This window comes from Calonectris borealis, chromosome 1 (genome assembly GCF_964195595.1).
Source record: "Calonectris borealis chromosome 1, bCalBor7.hap1.2, whole genome shotgun sequence".
Classification (NCBI taxonomy): Eukaryota; Metazoa; Chordata; class Aves; order Procellariiformes; family Procellariidae; genus Calonectris; species Calonectris borealis.
In genome coordinates, this window is record NC_134312.1 from 215,853,176 (window position 1) to 215,868,041 (window position 14,866).

Genomic DNA, 14,866 nt, shown 5'->3' on the forward strand with positions numbered 1-14,866 from the left:
CCCTGACAAAACAACTCCATTGAAGGCAAGGTATCTAAACCATCTGGGAATTGGGCCATAAAAATGAAATGACAAGAACTGCATGTCCATGGAGAGGTGCTGGTAACTTACTTAAGTCAGTTAAATGCAACAGTTCCTTCTTTAAAAAATAAAAAAAAAATCTTCATTATGTGTTTTGGGGGTGACCTTTCTAGTTGAAAAGCGTCTCCTTACAAGCGGCAAGAGAGAGAGAAAGAAAGGGCTGAGGAGAGTTAAATTTATAAAGACATGAATGAATTGGGAATTGTAGCACTCTTATAGAGGAATGTGTATGTGAATGGTGCAAATTTACAGGGCTATTTTTGATGAACTGTAGGAGGAATTTCAGTTTTTCAGCACCTTTCTTTACGAAAAGAAAAACCTTCAGCTGGTGGGAATTCAGTCAATTTCCTGATGTTTTTTTGGCCATTTCCTAAATTGCAAGGTTACTAATGGTAATTACAGACCCTGTTTGTACCTTGTGGCTCTAACTGTGCAGAAAGGTTTTCTTGGCACGTGTGCCTCTCCTGCTAGAGGGTTTTTAAATGACTGGCCCTTGGTAGGAATTGCTGCAATACTCATGGGCAGATAGAAGCCACCTTTCCTCATTTCTTTCTTATAGAGTATAGCAACTGCTTCTCACTCACATTTTGCTATCTTCATCCCCCATGACAATAAACCACAATTTCAGTGTTCATTACAATAGCTCTTACTACAGCGCCGTTGTGAAGGAGCCTGTTTCAAGGTATTTTATTAAAAGGTATAACAAACCTGCTCTTTTTGAGGATTTCACACAAACAGAGATGGTATAAAGGAGACAAACCAATTCAATAACAACTGCAAAAAAAAAAAAGTCACAATTTTTCAAGCCAAAAAAAGCTTTGGTTTTTTAAGGGAGGAAGGCAGTGCACTGAAAAACAACCAGATGGTCTATTCCTTTTACCTCTCTCCAGTCTGAAAGTACCAATACGTTTGATTCAATACAGCAAAATATCTATCAATATTTGGTAGATCTCTTACACACTATTACTGTGTTAAATTGGTTCTTTAGTATAACACCGTTTCTTTCCCTATTGCTTCTACATTCAGGCCTTAGTTTTTGCACCTCTCAGGCCTTTACTCTGCAAAACATTTAACGTGTGTAAATTTTGGCCGGTGAGTAATCCCATTTGCATTCACTCTATTGAACTTACATAGTTTATAAATGAATTTAAGTCAGTGAGTTCGGTGGGTTTAAACACATGTTTAAAATCAAAGTGGTGCTCAAATCTCTGCGGATGACTTAAGTAAAGCTCTCCCCTTCCCGCCCATCCTTCCATTTGTGTTCAATAGTTTCTATGCGTTTTGCTGACAAATGGGAAGTGTGAACTTGGTCTGCTGCCATCACTGGAAAAGGCTGGGAGAGAATTAAGTGGATTTTTTTTTAAAGTACTGTCTTAATTTTCAGGAAGAGTGCCACAGAAACCGTGTGAGCTGTTGGAATTGGGTTCTGTTATTGCAAAGTTCATTTTGGAGGTTATAGGGACAAAACCCAGAGAGCAGCCTTAGCAGAGTCAGAACTGCAGAAATAGGAGTGGGACCCTCTTTTTCTTTGCCCAGCTGCAGGTGTATCTCACAGCCGTCCTGCAGCTCTTGCTCCCTCCCTCTCTTCAGCTCAAGAATCTGCTTAGTTATGCTCATGCCGGACAGCTTGGCAAGTGAGGAATTCATAATAAAATGTTGTCTTCAAGCTTCTGCATTAGTATTATGATTTGTAGGTTATCAGAACCTGTGCTAAGAGCCTTCCATCCTTCGCAGGCCCATAGTTTTGAGAGCCACAAACGCTACATTACACCATATCCCTTTAAACCGACCTGCAAAGCTCACAGCGCATCCGTCCTCGACTCTTGCACCATAGCTCTGTTGTGCTGCAATACAAATCCAGGGCACGGCATCTGAAGCAAGGCTGGGGTCTGAGAGTCATGGAGGAGTAAGATTTTATTAGTACGTTCAGGATTTAGCCTTTCAAGAGAGAAATGCCAACAGAATGTGATGCAGTCCTTGCCAATGCATTTCCACACATATTTGCTATGAAAAAGAGCAAGAACTGATGGGTGTTTTCTGATTTCTTCCTTTCTGTTTTTAAGTACTGCTAGCAAACAACAATATCCTGATGTGGCATTTAGAAACTCAGCTTCTGTTCTTTAGCGGTCAGGAGGACTCAGTTCCTGAGAAACTCAGCCTGTAATTATAGATTTCAATGCTTGGTTTGTGGGTTTTATCAGCATTTTTCCTCATAAACCAGTGTAGGTATCCAAACACATATTTTACCATCTTGCTGCAAGTCATTGACTTTTTTTTCTGTGGCTTCTGTTGCATTTAATAAACTTAAAGTGAAAAGGCAGTTTATTAATTATTTTGACAAAAATACTTCTAATACATGTTTTATTTCTGGTATCAATTGTCTCTGTGTGCAGATACGTATGCTTGCATACTGGTGCATATATACATTGTTTTTTCCACAGACATAAATCCCAGGCCATGCTGTTACATGAAGCAGAGCACTATCATTTATTTACACTTTCTCAACTCTGCTTAAGTTCTAATAGATTTCCAGCTGAGAAAAGATGAGCTCTCTGAATAGGAAGACATTTTCATTCGATTTCCATCCATATCTCACCCCTTCATTCTTCTTTTCTCTCTCTCCCTTCCCGCTTGCCTTCTTACACTGTCTCATTCTTTTGTCCGTTCCTTCTAACCTCACGATCTATCAAAACACTTTTAAAACTATAGGACAGCATTTTTCCAAAGTCCTCTGGCTGCCCAAACAGAGACATTTCAGCATGGCCTGATTTCCCAGAGATTAGGTGACCGATGTACCGAATACATGCCTCCTGGAGGTGTCTGAATCACTTCCCATGGAAAGAAGGCACAGAAAATCACCATCAGTTTCAAATCCCCAAGTGCGTGCCCAGTTCAAACAGATGCAGGTTGCCGCCTGTATATGTCCCGCTAGCTGTGGCAATTATTAAATGACTCATACATAATTGAGACTTGCTTTCCATTGGTAATTGTTCTAAGAGGGTTTTCCTGCAGTCCATTAATTAACCTCTCTTTTGTTCATTGCAAGAATGTATAAAGAAGGCAAATTAGCCTTCAGGTGCCCAAAGGCGTGAACCTAGATCCTATTTCTTTTATTCTCTCTTTCAGGTTATTCCAATCTGACCACCACACGGACGTCATTATTTTAATGTTGAATACTCAGACAAGGGTGCCATGGATGTAAAAGAAAGGAAACCGTATCGATCTCTGACTCGGCGCCGCGACACTGAGCGCCGCTACACCAGCTCTTCAGCTGAAAGTGAGGACAGCAAGGTACCCCAGAAGTCCTACAGCTCCAGCGAGACCCTGAAGGCTTATGATCAAGACTCCAGGTTGACCTACAGCAATCGAGTCAAAGACATGGTGCACCAGGAGGCCGATGAATTCTGCCGAGCAGGTGAGTACATTTCAGCAGATGTTGCTGCGAGCAGTGTGAGTTAATCAGCTGAGAGCTGGGGCTGGGTGGGAAGCTACCTTTGAAGGACTCTGAGGCCAAAAGCAAGATATAAGGAAAGAGAGCAGCAAGGAATGTCTTCATTGTATTGCATAGACATGGGATGCGTGCAAACCAATGTCCTTAAGTGGGACACCACCAGCCTGTGTTCATTAGCATCTACTAAGACACATTTTCTGTGTCTTAGTCTTTCTGCCTCCAGCAGCCCTTTGCCACTTCCCACCATGAGACCAGACCCCCTGTGCGTGTGCTGCACAGTACTGACATGGTGTGGAAAGTCCCTGCCTGCTCAGGAGACCTTTTCACCATGCCATGTGCCTTCCTCTGTCATGAAGGAAGTCAACAAGGATCTCGAGGCAGAAGACAACCAGGGGAGAGTGCCACTGTCCACATTGTCCATTTGGGCTACAGCAAAACCCAAGAAGCCTGGAAGAAGGGAGGCGACTGAGCTGCAGATGGGATGAACCACCCTCAGCATTGTGCATGGCCTGCAGGCTGCAGGTTTGAGATGAGGACATGCACCAGTATTAGAGGAGTGGCAAAGAACGACTTTTAGGACTTTTAGGACTCTGTTTAGTGAATCTGGGTCACAGGAGCTGTGAAGGTGTGGAGTTCATGGGTCAGCATGTCCTAATAGAGATTCCAGATATTCTCCTTTTTATTGCTAGCCTGAAGTCAGTGCAGTTATATTTTCACTGCTGCTGTTGCCTACGTGAGGTAGATTTCTGGCCCCTGCTATAGTCTCATCTTCATTTTTCAGTAGAGACACGAGTGACTTGGTTCAGAAACCAAGCAGGGCTTCACATAAATTATTTTTAGAAGTCCATCAAGAAAAGCATAAAATGGCAAAGCGACTCAAATGGAGTAGGCAGCATTCCAGACCATGAGCATAAAATAGCTGACCCAGGCTGCTCTGAGCGCACCCTCTGCAGTTTGGAGAAGCTGATTCCCTAAAGGGAATGCATACAACTGCGCTCATTTAACTTGGGGGCTGCTTAATTTCACTCTTCAAACACCAAGTAGTTGTGGTTTTGGTGCAAGACTCATCTTTAAAGCATGCACAAGCAAAATGACTTGCAGAAGTGTCTTTGTGCACATGGCTTTGGTGTTTGTACTTCAGGATAACTGCAACAGGCAATAATTAACAAAAGGGCCAATAGGTGTTGTAAGTAATACTTTGCAATCATAAAAGGAGTTTCCCTCTTAGCAACTCTGAAGTACTTCATCCGCTCTAAGGAATCTGCGAAGTTATAAAGAAAAGGAAACCTTTCAGGTCATTGAGTTTGCTCACTTCATACAATATATTCACCATGCAGGATAGATGTGAATTAGTACAGGTCAGTGGTTTTCAACCTGAGGGTCTATAAGGCCATGCAGGTCCACGGACGTCTCCTAAGAAGCCCACAAAAGATAAGTAAGAAAAATCAGTCTGTTGACAGGGAGTATAAATTTGCTATACACAAGTTCATACTTTCCTAGGAAAATTTTATATGGTATTGAGAAATGGTAAAAACCACTGGTCTAAGTGGCTGAAATTAGTTGAGAAGAAGTTAAGATTAACCATGTCAGGGCACCGGTTCTACCTCTGATATATCACCCACAGATTTTTCAATTTATAATTTTCTCCCAGTTTATCCTGAGAGTCCCAAGACTGGCCTGAAGAGTGTTAACAATTACCCCAGACTTTCTGTGCCACATTTTCCACTGGCACAAAGCCATGAATGGACCTCACTTTGTGGTGCTGCTTGGGCTCATGCCAACTGAAACCAAGACTTATTAGCCTGCTCAACATCAACAAGGCAAAGTGAATTTCTCTCCTACATTGGTTTGGAAAGCAGAGGAGGGAAACATTTCAAATTGACCAAATAAATTCAGTAAATAAACAAGTCAGCATTTAAATGGTTTTAGCTAGAGTGAGAGTGCCAGCAAACGTGCAAGTCAGCACAGGAAAAAATAGACCAGATCTGAATTTAAAAGTCTCAGATATTTATTATCTTCCTTTTATTGACTTGAGTTCTTCCAGCTTAAAAGGCAACAGTGAGCATAGAATATGAAAATCAATGCATCTCCTGCTGTTTATTGCAAATAAATTTGATTTTCAGTTAATTGTAGCAGTCATTTTTCATAATTTATGAGCTGCTGTTACTGGAGAGCATCAGTCACGCTGCACATTGATGTGTCTGATGATGTTGAGTGTGGCTTGTTTCAGGGGAAGGTGGAACATGCCATCAGTGACTGAAATGTGCAAGCAAAACCAGAAGATGACATGTTCCAGTACTCCACGGAGGATGCTTTAAAAACTACCTGGCCTTGCACAAAAGTCAAAACTGGAAGAGACGAGTGAAGTCTCTGGGGAGATACTGCTTCCTTGCGTTTATACCTTAGGTCAAGTTCATTTGCTACCTCATGCCGTGGAGTAGCAGAGGACGCTCTCTCAGACCGCTTTGCAATCAAGTTAAATGGATTAATTTGCCACAAGCTTGCACTGTGCTCCCTGAGCAGGCCCTAGGATTTGATGGAGGTGTGAGCCCCAAGCAACCTTATCTGTCCACTCTGTCTGAAAGCTTTAATCTTGTTTGGTCAATTAAGAAGGTGTGAAGTTCATAAATGCTTTATAGAGTTTAAGTGCCATCAGCTGTAGATCTGTAACCAGCTGAACCATGGTTATTTCCTCCTGACGTCAAACAGTGCCTTCTCCGAGCTTTACGTGGAAATGTTGCCTGGTCCCATTATTCACCTTGCATTCAAACATCTTCTCTCTATTCGCTATGAGTTGCAAAGCCAACTGAATGAAAAAGCAGTAGTAAAATAGCATCATGCAGCAGGGCTCAGGGACAAGCCAGGGTGTTTCCACAAGCGCGAAACCAGACTCTGGAAAAGCAGAAGTCTCACTGTTTCATTGGATACACATTTTCCAGTATGTGATATTTAACATCAACAAATGGAAATGTGAGGAGAGCCACATGCATGGGTGGTTTTGAGCAGGGAGAGAATCATAACTCAGTTTTTTGATACAACCTTGAGGTCCAGACCTGATGAACAGATTTCAATAACAAGTAGATACGAACTTCACTGTTCAAAGCTACGTTTGGGCCTGAACTTTCCTCAAGATCATGCATTCAGATTTATCAGCTTGAGGGTAGGAAGACTCTGCAGAGGGACCTGGACAGGCTGGATCGATGGGCCGAGGTTCAACAAGGCCAAGTGCCGGGTCCTGCACTTCGGCCACAACAACCCCAGGCAACGCTACAGGCTTGGGGAAGAGTGGCTGGAAAGCTGCCTGGAGGAAAAGGACCTGGGGGTGCTGGTTGACAGCCGGCTGAACATGAGCCGGCAGTGTGCCCAGGTGGCCAAGAAGGCCAATGGCATCCTGGCCTGTATCAGAAATAGTGTGGCCAGCAGGAGCAGGGAGGTGATCGTGCCCCTGTGCTCGGCACTGGTGAGGCTGCACCTCAAATCCTGTGTTCAGTTTTGGGCCCCTCACTACAAGAAGGACATGGAGGTGCTGGAGCGTGTCCAGAGAAGGGCAACGAAGCTGGTGAAGGGTCTGGAGCACAAGTCTGATGGGGAGCGGCTGAGGGAACTGGGGTTGTTTAGCCTGGAGAAAAGGGGGCTCAGGGGAGACCTCATCGCGCTCTACAGCTACCTGAAAGGAGGTTGTAGTGAGGTGGGGGTTGGTCTCTTCTCCCAAGTAACAAGCGATAGGACAAGAGGAAATGGCCTCAAGTTGCACCAGGGGAGGTTTAGATTGGGCATTAGGAAAAATGTCTTCACAGAAAGGGTTGTCAAGCCTTGGAACAGGCTGCCCAGGGAAGTGGTTGAGTCCCCATCCCTGGAGGTATTTAAAAGACGTGTAGATGTGGTGCTTAGGGACATGGTTTAGTGGTGGACTTGGCAGTGCTAGGTTAACGGTTGGACTAAAGGTCTTTTCCAACCTAAATGATTCCGTGATTCTATGATCTTGCCAAAGCATGCCTGAGCTGCAAACACTGCTCTAAAACTGAGTCTGTGGCCTGTTCATAGATTTGGCAGGTTCTACCTCTCTTTTTATTGCAGGGGATTTACTTATTGAAATAATGGGAAGAAGCCAGCTAGACTGAATTTGATCACCGGTGTTGGTATTTGGCCATGATCCAGGGCCTGATGCCTCCTACCGGTTATAGATAAAGTTCCTTAATCCACCCCATCACGGCTTAGCGTAACAGGAGTAGGGATGCATTGTGCCGTATAAATGCACGTTGCAGCTAAAGGCATTCACGGGTGGCCAAAATCTTTTAAAGGCATTCAGGGCTGAAAAATAAAAGTATGCATTAATAAATAAATGTGGATTAAAATGGGGCCGCTAATTGCTCTCCCCAGCCTCTTCGTGCAACTTTCTGAACAAAGCGTGCTAATATTTGAAGCCTCATTCACACCGATTCGGTCTGATTTTGAAGCTCTGCAGGTAACTAGACATGAACTCAAGAGTAATTTTTCAGGTTATATTTTTAGTCAGCTAAACAATTGCATCTATTTGCAGCCAAATAACCTCTGCTGTGATTGTACGAGAATGAATAGCTGAACTGAGTCAAGGAGTGAGTGGTCAGCAAGGGGAAAGTGAGATTACCAAAGGAAATTTTAATACCAAGTATGTAATTTCAGGGATTTCAATGAGCAAAACTCACTCAAATTTCCTATTGTAGTAGAATTGCCAGGTGTATGGTAGGATTTTTGCTCATTGCATGCCTCATTTTGCTTTTCTCCCAAGAAGATTACTTTTTGCCTATCCTAAAGAATTCCACCGTTTCTCCATCTGTCTTGGCTTTCAAATTTGATGATTTCATTGAACACACCCTGAGTTTTTGTCAAGTTCCAGAAGCAGAAATCCAGCTGCTTTTTGGTTTTGGCATGGTCACTTGGTCTCCCACTAACCAAGACCACAAAACAGGGGAATTTTTGGTATGACATTAGGACTTGGGAGCTGTTGTGCCCCACTTGAAGAACGAGGATAAACGGTTCTGCCATTGACTTGTGCTAGATGAAACCATCCCTTATTAAAGAATAACCAGGCTGCTGTGTTTTCCCCCAGGAGCCAACTTCTCTTTGCGAGAGCTGGGACTTGAAGACGTGACGCCCACACACGGGACTTTGTACCGGACTGATATCGGGCTGCCTCACTGCGGCTACTCCATCAGTGCCGGCTCGGATGCCGACACGGAGGCAGACGTGGTCATGTCACCCGAGCACCCCGTGAGGCTCTGGGGACGCAACACCAAGTCCGGACGCAGCTCCTGCTTGTCGAGCCGGGCCAACTCCAACCTCACCCTCACCGACACGGAGCATGAGAATACTGAAACCGGTAAGTGGTGACAGCGCATGCGATGTCAGCCTCGAGCTCTACCAGGAATGCCTTTTCTTACCACTCCACCTTAATCTTCCTTAGGTTTTGTGTTGGGTTTTTTTAATCAGACTCGGTGAAAACACTCTTCTAATAGCCCCATGTCGTGGCCTTTTGTACTGTCCTACAGAGTGTTTGTTAATAAACTGCTGGAGAAGCTCCTACTTATTTATCACAGCGACAGAGATCATTAAGTGGCTGTAATACTCTCTCTGCTTTTTGTACTGACCTTTCAGACAAAAAGCATTTAAATCTCCCCTCCCCTGGCTGATGCTGCTCTTATCTTTGCTACAGATTTTCGGCGCAGATAATTTCCTTCTTTTCCTTGCTGGTTCCTTGACAGGAGCCGTTTCATTTATGTAAATCGGCTGACTGCTCTCTGAAGGAAAACAATGGTGAAATATTTTTAGAAGACTTTTTCTTCATGTGAAATAAAAGCTGAAGGTCACAGATTTTTTATCTCTGTAACTTTGTGTCCCCAGCTGCGGGGACTCCTGTATGCGTTTTGTAGGTTTGCGAACCTTTTGGTCAGCAGTTCTGCCAAGCAGTGTAGGAAGGAGAGAGGATTTTGATTCAATTGCAGCTTGACCCAGGGCTTCACACAGCCCTATATGCCTTTGCACCTTTAATTCAATTATGGCACAGCCTGCTTCTTAATATAGCCGCTGCGTACAAGTCATCGGGAGCTTGAGCTCAGCGCAGAAATCTGATGTGAAATGACTGTATTGCTTGTTCTCTTTATGCTTTTTGCCACCGTATTATAGTGACAAATGATGATAACTTTTCCTTGGGAAGCCATGACACGGTGAGACATACACCACCCACATGATTTTATGTTTAACTCCAACAAAATTACAGTAGAAGCTTATTAAGTTTCTGCTCAGAGATAATGATATATTAGGCAAAGTTCAAAGATAAATGGCCTTGTATTTAAAGGATGTACAGAAGAATCTTTTTAAATTATCTTTACAATTTTTTTTTAGGTTTCTCAGTATAGTATCTTACAGCTTTGCACCCATTAGGACAGGCAGACACGCAGTGCCAGATTATATAATTTTCCTTCCAAGCCTTGTGTTTTGATGAAAAACCAGACGGATCATCAGGGTCAATTAGAGCTTTGCACACTCCCAAGAAATCGCTAGAAAACAACGAAAAGCAAACACCTTGCACTTCCATTCCATTCTCCTGTATCTAAAGCTCTCTCTTGTGCTTTTCATGGTGGTGTATGAGAAGCTGTGATCCTATCCCATACATTTTTCTTTCCACACCTACTAAGAAAAGCAAAGAACAGAAATTTAGTCTTTTTTTTTTTTTCTTAAGAGAGAAGAATTACATTAGCTGCTGGAGTGGTCTTCACTGGTTTCCGTAATGCTATCTCCACATGTGCAAATGCAACTTTGTACCTACAGATCACTTACAAATGAAATTATATTAGCAACAACACATTAACAACAGCAAATGCCGTGAAAGGCTTTACTGAAACTAATAACAGAGGCAGTAGTACTCATGTCAGGACTGAGACAACCTCCGATTCCTCTTCCCTTAAATTTAATGACACACGAACCATTTGTTGAACCACCATTTCACAGCAATTAGAAAAGGGAAGACAGAAAGGTAGAGAACATACCTGCAGGTCTTTTAAGTGCTGTACAAATGTAGAAGGAGTTTCTTTAGACCCTAGGCACTTGCAGTCTTAGATGTTGAATGTTTTGAATGAGAAAGGCTGTATCGTACTCAAAAATACAAAGTCTATGTAGCATAAATAAAATCCAGAGAGCGGTGCTGTCCAGTATGTAATTGTATTGTTCATATTGACAAAAACGGAACTTGAGGGAAAATATTACAATCCAAACTGTGCTGTTGGGGAGCTTCAGCTGATGCTTAGACTTCCCTAGGAAGATAGCAGAGACATCAGCCAGGTTCAGGTCAGAAAAACTAGTCCAGAGTTTAGAGAAAGGCATATAATTTCAATATAGGGATTGCAGTTGAATTGGTGGTATAAATGTATCCAAACAAAGGTTGCAAGGGAAGAAGAGAAGAAGGACTAAGGACAAGTCTTATCTGTACACAAAATTTGGACATTTTCATTTTGTAACTGCACGGTAAAGGTGTGATAAAGGCGTTAGATACTTTTGCACACAAACCCCTCACAGCCTGAAATGTGCTGTTGGAGGAAACGAAGCCTGAGATCCTCTCAGAAGCCTTGTCTAGCAAGTGCAAAGGTTGCTCTGTGTTTCCTCCCTCTGCACAGAAGCAATGTTACTCGGAGCCCTCCGCTGCTCGCTATCACACCAGCTATTTTGAGAAATCCCAGATTTATAGGAGAAATGTTTTCAAGAAGACATGAAATTTTGCTAATGGCAACATAAAGTAACATAATGCTATGACTCAGTTTACAGGATACCTTTATTAGTCAATATTAATTGTTGACAGTATTGATAGAAGTTATAGCCTTTAGCTGAAGTCAATATGGAGCTTTATGAACCTGCCATCAACGGAAGATTTTATGGGGCCCATTAAACCAACTTTTCCAATGAAGGTTAGCGTCAGCAATTTTTATGCTGTTCATTATTTATCAAAAATAAATAATCAGAATTTACTTCTGATGTTTATAAATCCAAAGCTGTCAAAGTGCAATTCTACCGAGACATTTATTGTATTCGTAGAAAATGAGAGGTCTGGCTCCCTCGAAAAGCAGGTTTGCTTTTATTTCAGAAGTGGTGATGCCTTGAAGGAACAGATACATTGCTCAGTAAGTGCAGCCACAATCCACCCCTCTGCCTTTAAGGAAACCGATGAAGTGCTCTGGTTCCATGGCATATTACAGTCCATAAATCACTTGCACAAGTGGCTGGCATGAAAAGCCACGCATTGCTTTATCTAAAGTGTTCCCAGGCTTTCCAGGAGGTTGAATACTTTTACTAGGTTAAGAGTTTTGTTTTCTCTTGTTGAAGAGTTAGCTTGAGTTATAACTCTGGCATTGCCCTGAGTTCAGATCCTGCACACCCAAACAGCCCCAATGGCTTCGCCTCCCTTGGGCAGTGCTTTTTGCTCAACCTGGACGGTCACTTTGCAGAGTAAGGGGACAAAGGGGACCGCTCAAGTTACTGCACCTTGTCCAGGGACAATGCAATCACTCTGTGCTGCTAATGTAGCAGGCACTTCATGTAGCTCAAGGGTTATTCTGCAGTGTCACTACCTAAGCTAAGCTGAAATTGTGAATTCGCATTAACAGTTCAGACCCATGCACTGGGAGGAGTTTGGTCCCTGGAAGTCTAGCAATGAAGCTAGGAGAACCTCTTTCCTATACTGGTTCACACTGTTTCTCAGCAAGACTGACTGAAGCAAAAGAAGTTCTTGAAGTGATCATTTGGATCTGAGCCTGGAGTTAACTGGCATTACCTTAGGTAACCCTGAACAGGCTTTGTACTGAGACAAAAATTGTTTAATATAGAGAAGAGCACAATGAAGGAGAACAAGGTAATAGTCTTCCAGAAATTGACTTATTTTGCAGCAATTCAGTCACACTAAAAGCAAAATACTTCTAATCACAAAGATGTCATCATAAAAATACAGTGCCACGGAATAATTTATGTTGGAAGGCATCACTGAAGGTCTCTGGTCCAGTCTCCTGCTTAAAGCAGGGCTAAATTTGAGGTCAGATCGGGTTGCTCAGGGCCTCGTTCAGTTACATTTTGAGTATCTCCCAGGATGGAGGGGCCACAACCTCTATGTCCTGGTTCTGGTGCTGACCATGCTTGTTGTGAACAACTCTTCTCCTAAGAGCTAGTCAGAATTTCCACTGTCGCAACTTGTGTCCACTGCCTCCCGTCCACTCACCGAACATCTCCAGGAACAGCCTGATTCCCTCTTCTGTATATCCCCATACCTAAAATAATTAAAGGACAGCAGCTAGATCTCCCTTTAGCCATCTCTTCTCTGAGCTGAACAAAGCTACCTTCTCTCCTAGTAAACGGTTTGTGGGCAGTTAGGCACTGCAAGAGATGGTCAGAGGAGTCTGGGGAACTCCAGTATTAAAAGTTTTAAAGTGTAAACTAGCCAAATAGCTGCTGAGAACGGTCTACATCGGATGCTGCCTACGGTCTACATCGGATCAGTCAGAGTGGCTGTACATGCTGACCTCTTGAGCATCCCTCTTCCTCCAACTTCAATAGTTTGTGGCATTGCTGAGCTTTCTTTGACTTCGGGGGCATGCAGGACTGTTCAGACTGGGGGTTGAGCCCCTCAGGCTTTTGTACTGCCTAGGGCACTCCTAACAGATGTAGAGATGGACAGTGCTTGTGTGTAAGCACCCATGAATATTTCCTTTGGGTCTATAAGGGAGATCTTCCCCCAGGTCCGCCCAAACTGTTAGGAAGCATGCTGGTAGTCCCCAGGTAGATCCGAACATGAGAGATGAGCAGAAAAATGTAGATATACCCATACAGAATCCCTTCCCACAGAAAAAGAACCACTTTTTTCTCTGCCTTCAATGTGATAAAGAGCTTACTGGTTTGTTCAGCACAGTCACTGCAGGATTACTTTAGACCTGGGCCAACAGCATTTTTAAAATTTGTCTTTGTGTCTTTGTTTTAAAATTTGTGAAGGTGGAGTTGCAGCCCTTTTCTAAAAAAAACTAAGTACAGTTTAACTTTCAGCTATTCTAAAGAAGCTGAGGCAAACTAAGGATTCACTTCAGTTTTAGTCTGGGCTTAGTGTTAATATCCACCAAGGCACGTAGTTGGTTAAATATGAGAGGGAGCAGGAGAGAGGGGAAATGGTTTTCTTCATTAGCAGGACAAGCCAGCAGTGATTAATGCTGTTGTACATGTGCAGAGTGGAGCTGATGTTTCCCTCTGTCATCATCTCTTGGGAAGAATATGGGCAGTATCAAGAGGCCCGAAGGATCTCACAGGCAGGATGAGTAACATCAGATGGCTCAAGACAGTTCAACCGAGCTGGAGATGCTCAATTGTGATATATTGTGTAAAGAAATTCTTGCAGCAGAAGTGTTGCTGAAGTGTGGCATTTTCTTATTTAGTGGACTTAGAGATTAGTAGACATGAACTAAAACTCCAGATCTAACCACCCTGGAAGCCAAAATTCAGGCTGCAGGACCATTGCTGTCAAACTGTGCTGTGCTGCAGTCAGGTCCTTCTTTTCATCTTCACAATCCAAAAATATGTAGGAAACGTCATCCTGCAAACAATTCTGCATGCATTTCTTGTGTGCAAAAGGCGTGCGAGTGGCATTGCTGGACTCAAATCTCCCATTTAGTCATGAACTGGATGCAGGTATGATCAGCCCCAACACTTCTACCACACATCTGTTGGTCACCTCTGTTTAGGAAGAGCAGTTTAATCACAAGGTCCATTTGTCTCTGGCTTCACCTCTGAAATCACCAGTCAGTGCCAAAAGTGGTATGGTGACTGTAGCAATACAGACGCTTACTCACTGGTGACAAGATTAAGAGCACCAATTCATTTGACGTTGCTGGACCCAGATTCTACAGAGAGCAATAATTTTTCTTTTAGTCACTACTGCTCTGGGATGCATTTAAATGAGCTTTAAAACTGTCAAGCAAACAACCAGCCCAATATCCAAACCTGCTCTCCAAGCCTCACCAACTTGACCAGAAAGGTAGTGAACATGTTATGCTTAACTTTTGCTTTCCCATCAAATAAATTCTGGGAAATTCTCATAGGTTTTTGTAAAACTGAAGTGTACTGGTCAATCAGGAGCTGGAAAGCTCACGTGATAGCTCTGCCTGCTCTACCATCACAGATTCAACTCTTAGCCATTTTAATTGACCTAATACATGATTTAAAGAGCATTTCTTGCAGTAACCGACACACTTTCTGCTTCCACACTGCTTAAGCCATTACTGCTGCTGGAACGAGTGCTTAAGAAACTGCATAGGAAATTAGGGCTTGATA

The 14,866-nt window shown here is 43.1% G+C and overlaps 1 protein-coding gene across 1 annotated transcript in view; it reads left to right on the top strand.

Moving 5' to 3' along the window:
- Nucleotides 1-3,273: 3,273 nt before the first annotated feature.
- The window catches only part of TENM4 (teneurin transmembrane protein 4), a 354,979-nt gene continuing 343,386 nt past the window's right edge, over nucleotides 3,274-14,866 (top strand). The window contains exons 1-2 of the mRNA XM_075143906.1: nucleotides 3,274-3,496; nucleotides 8,622-8,891. Of these exons, the coding sequence (XP_075000007.1) occupies nucleotides 3,274-3,496; nucleotides 8,622-8,891 (493 nt within the window). The remainder of the gene's footprint in view (nucleotides 3,497-8,621; nucleotides 8,892-14,866) is intronic.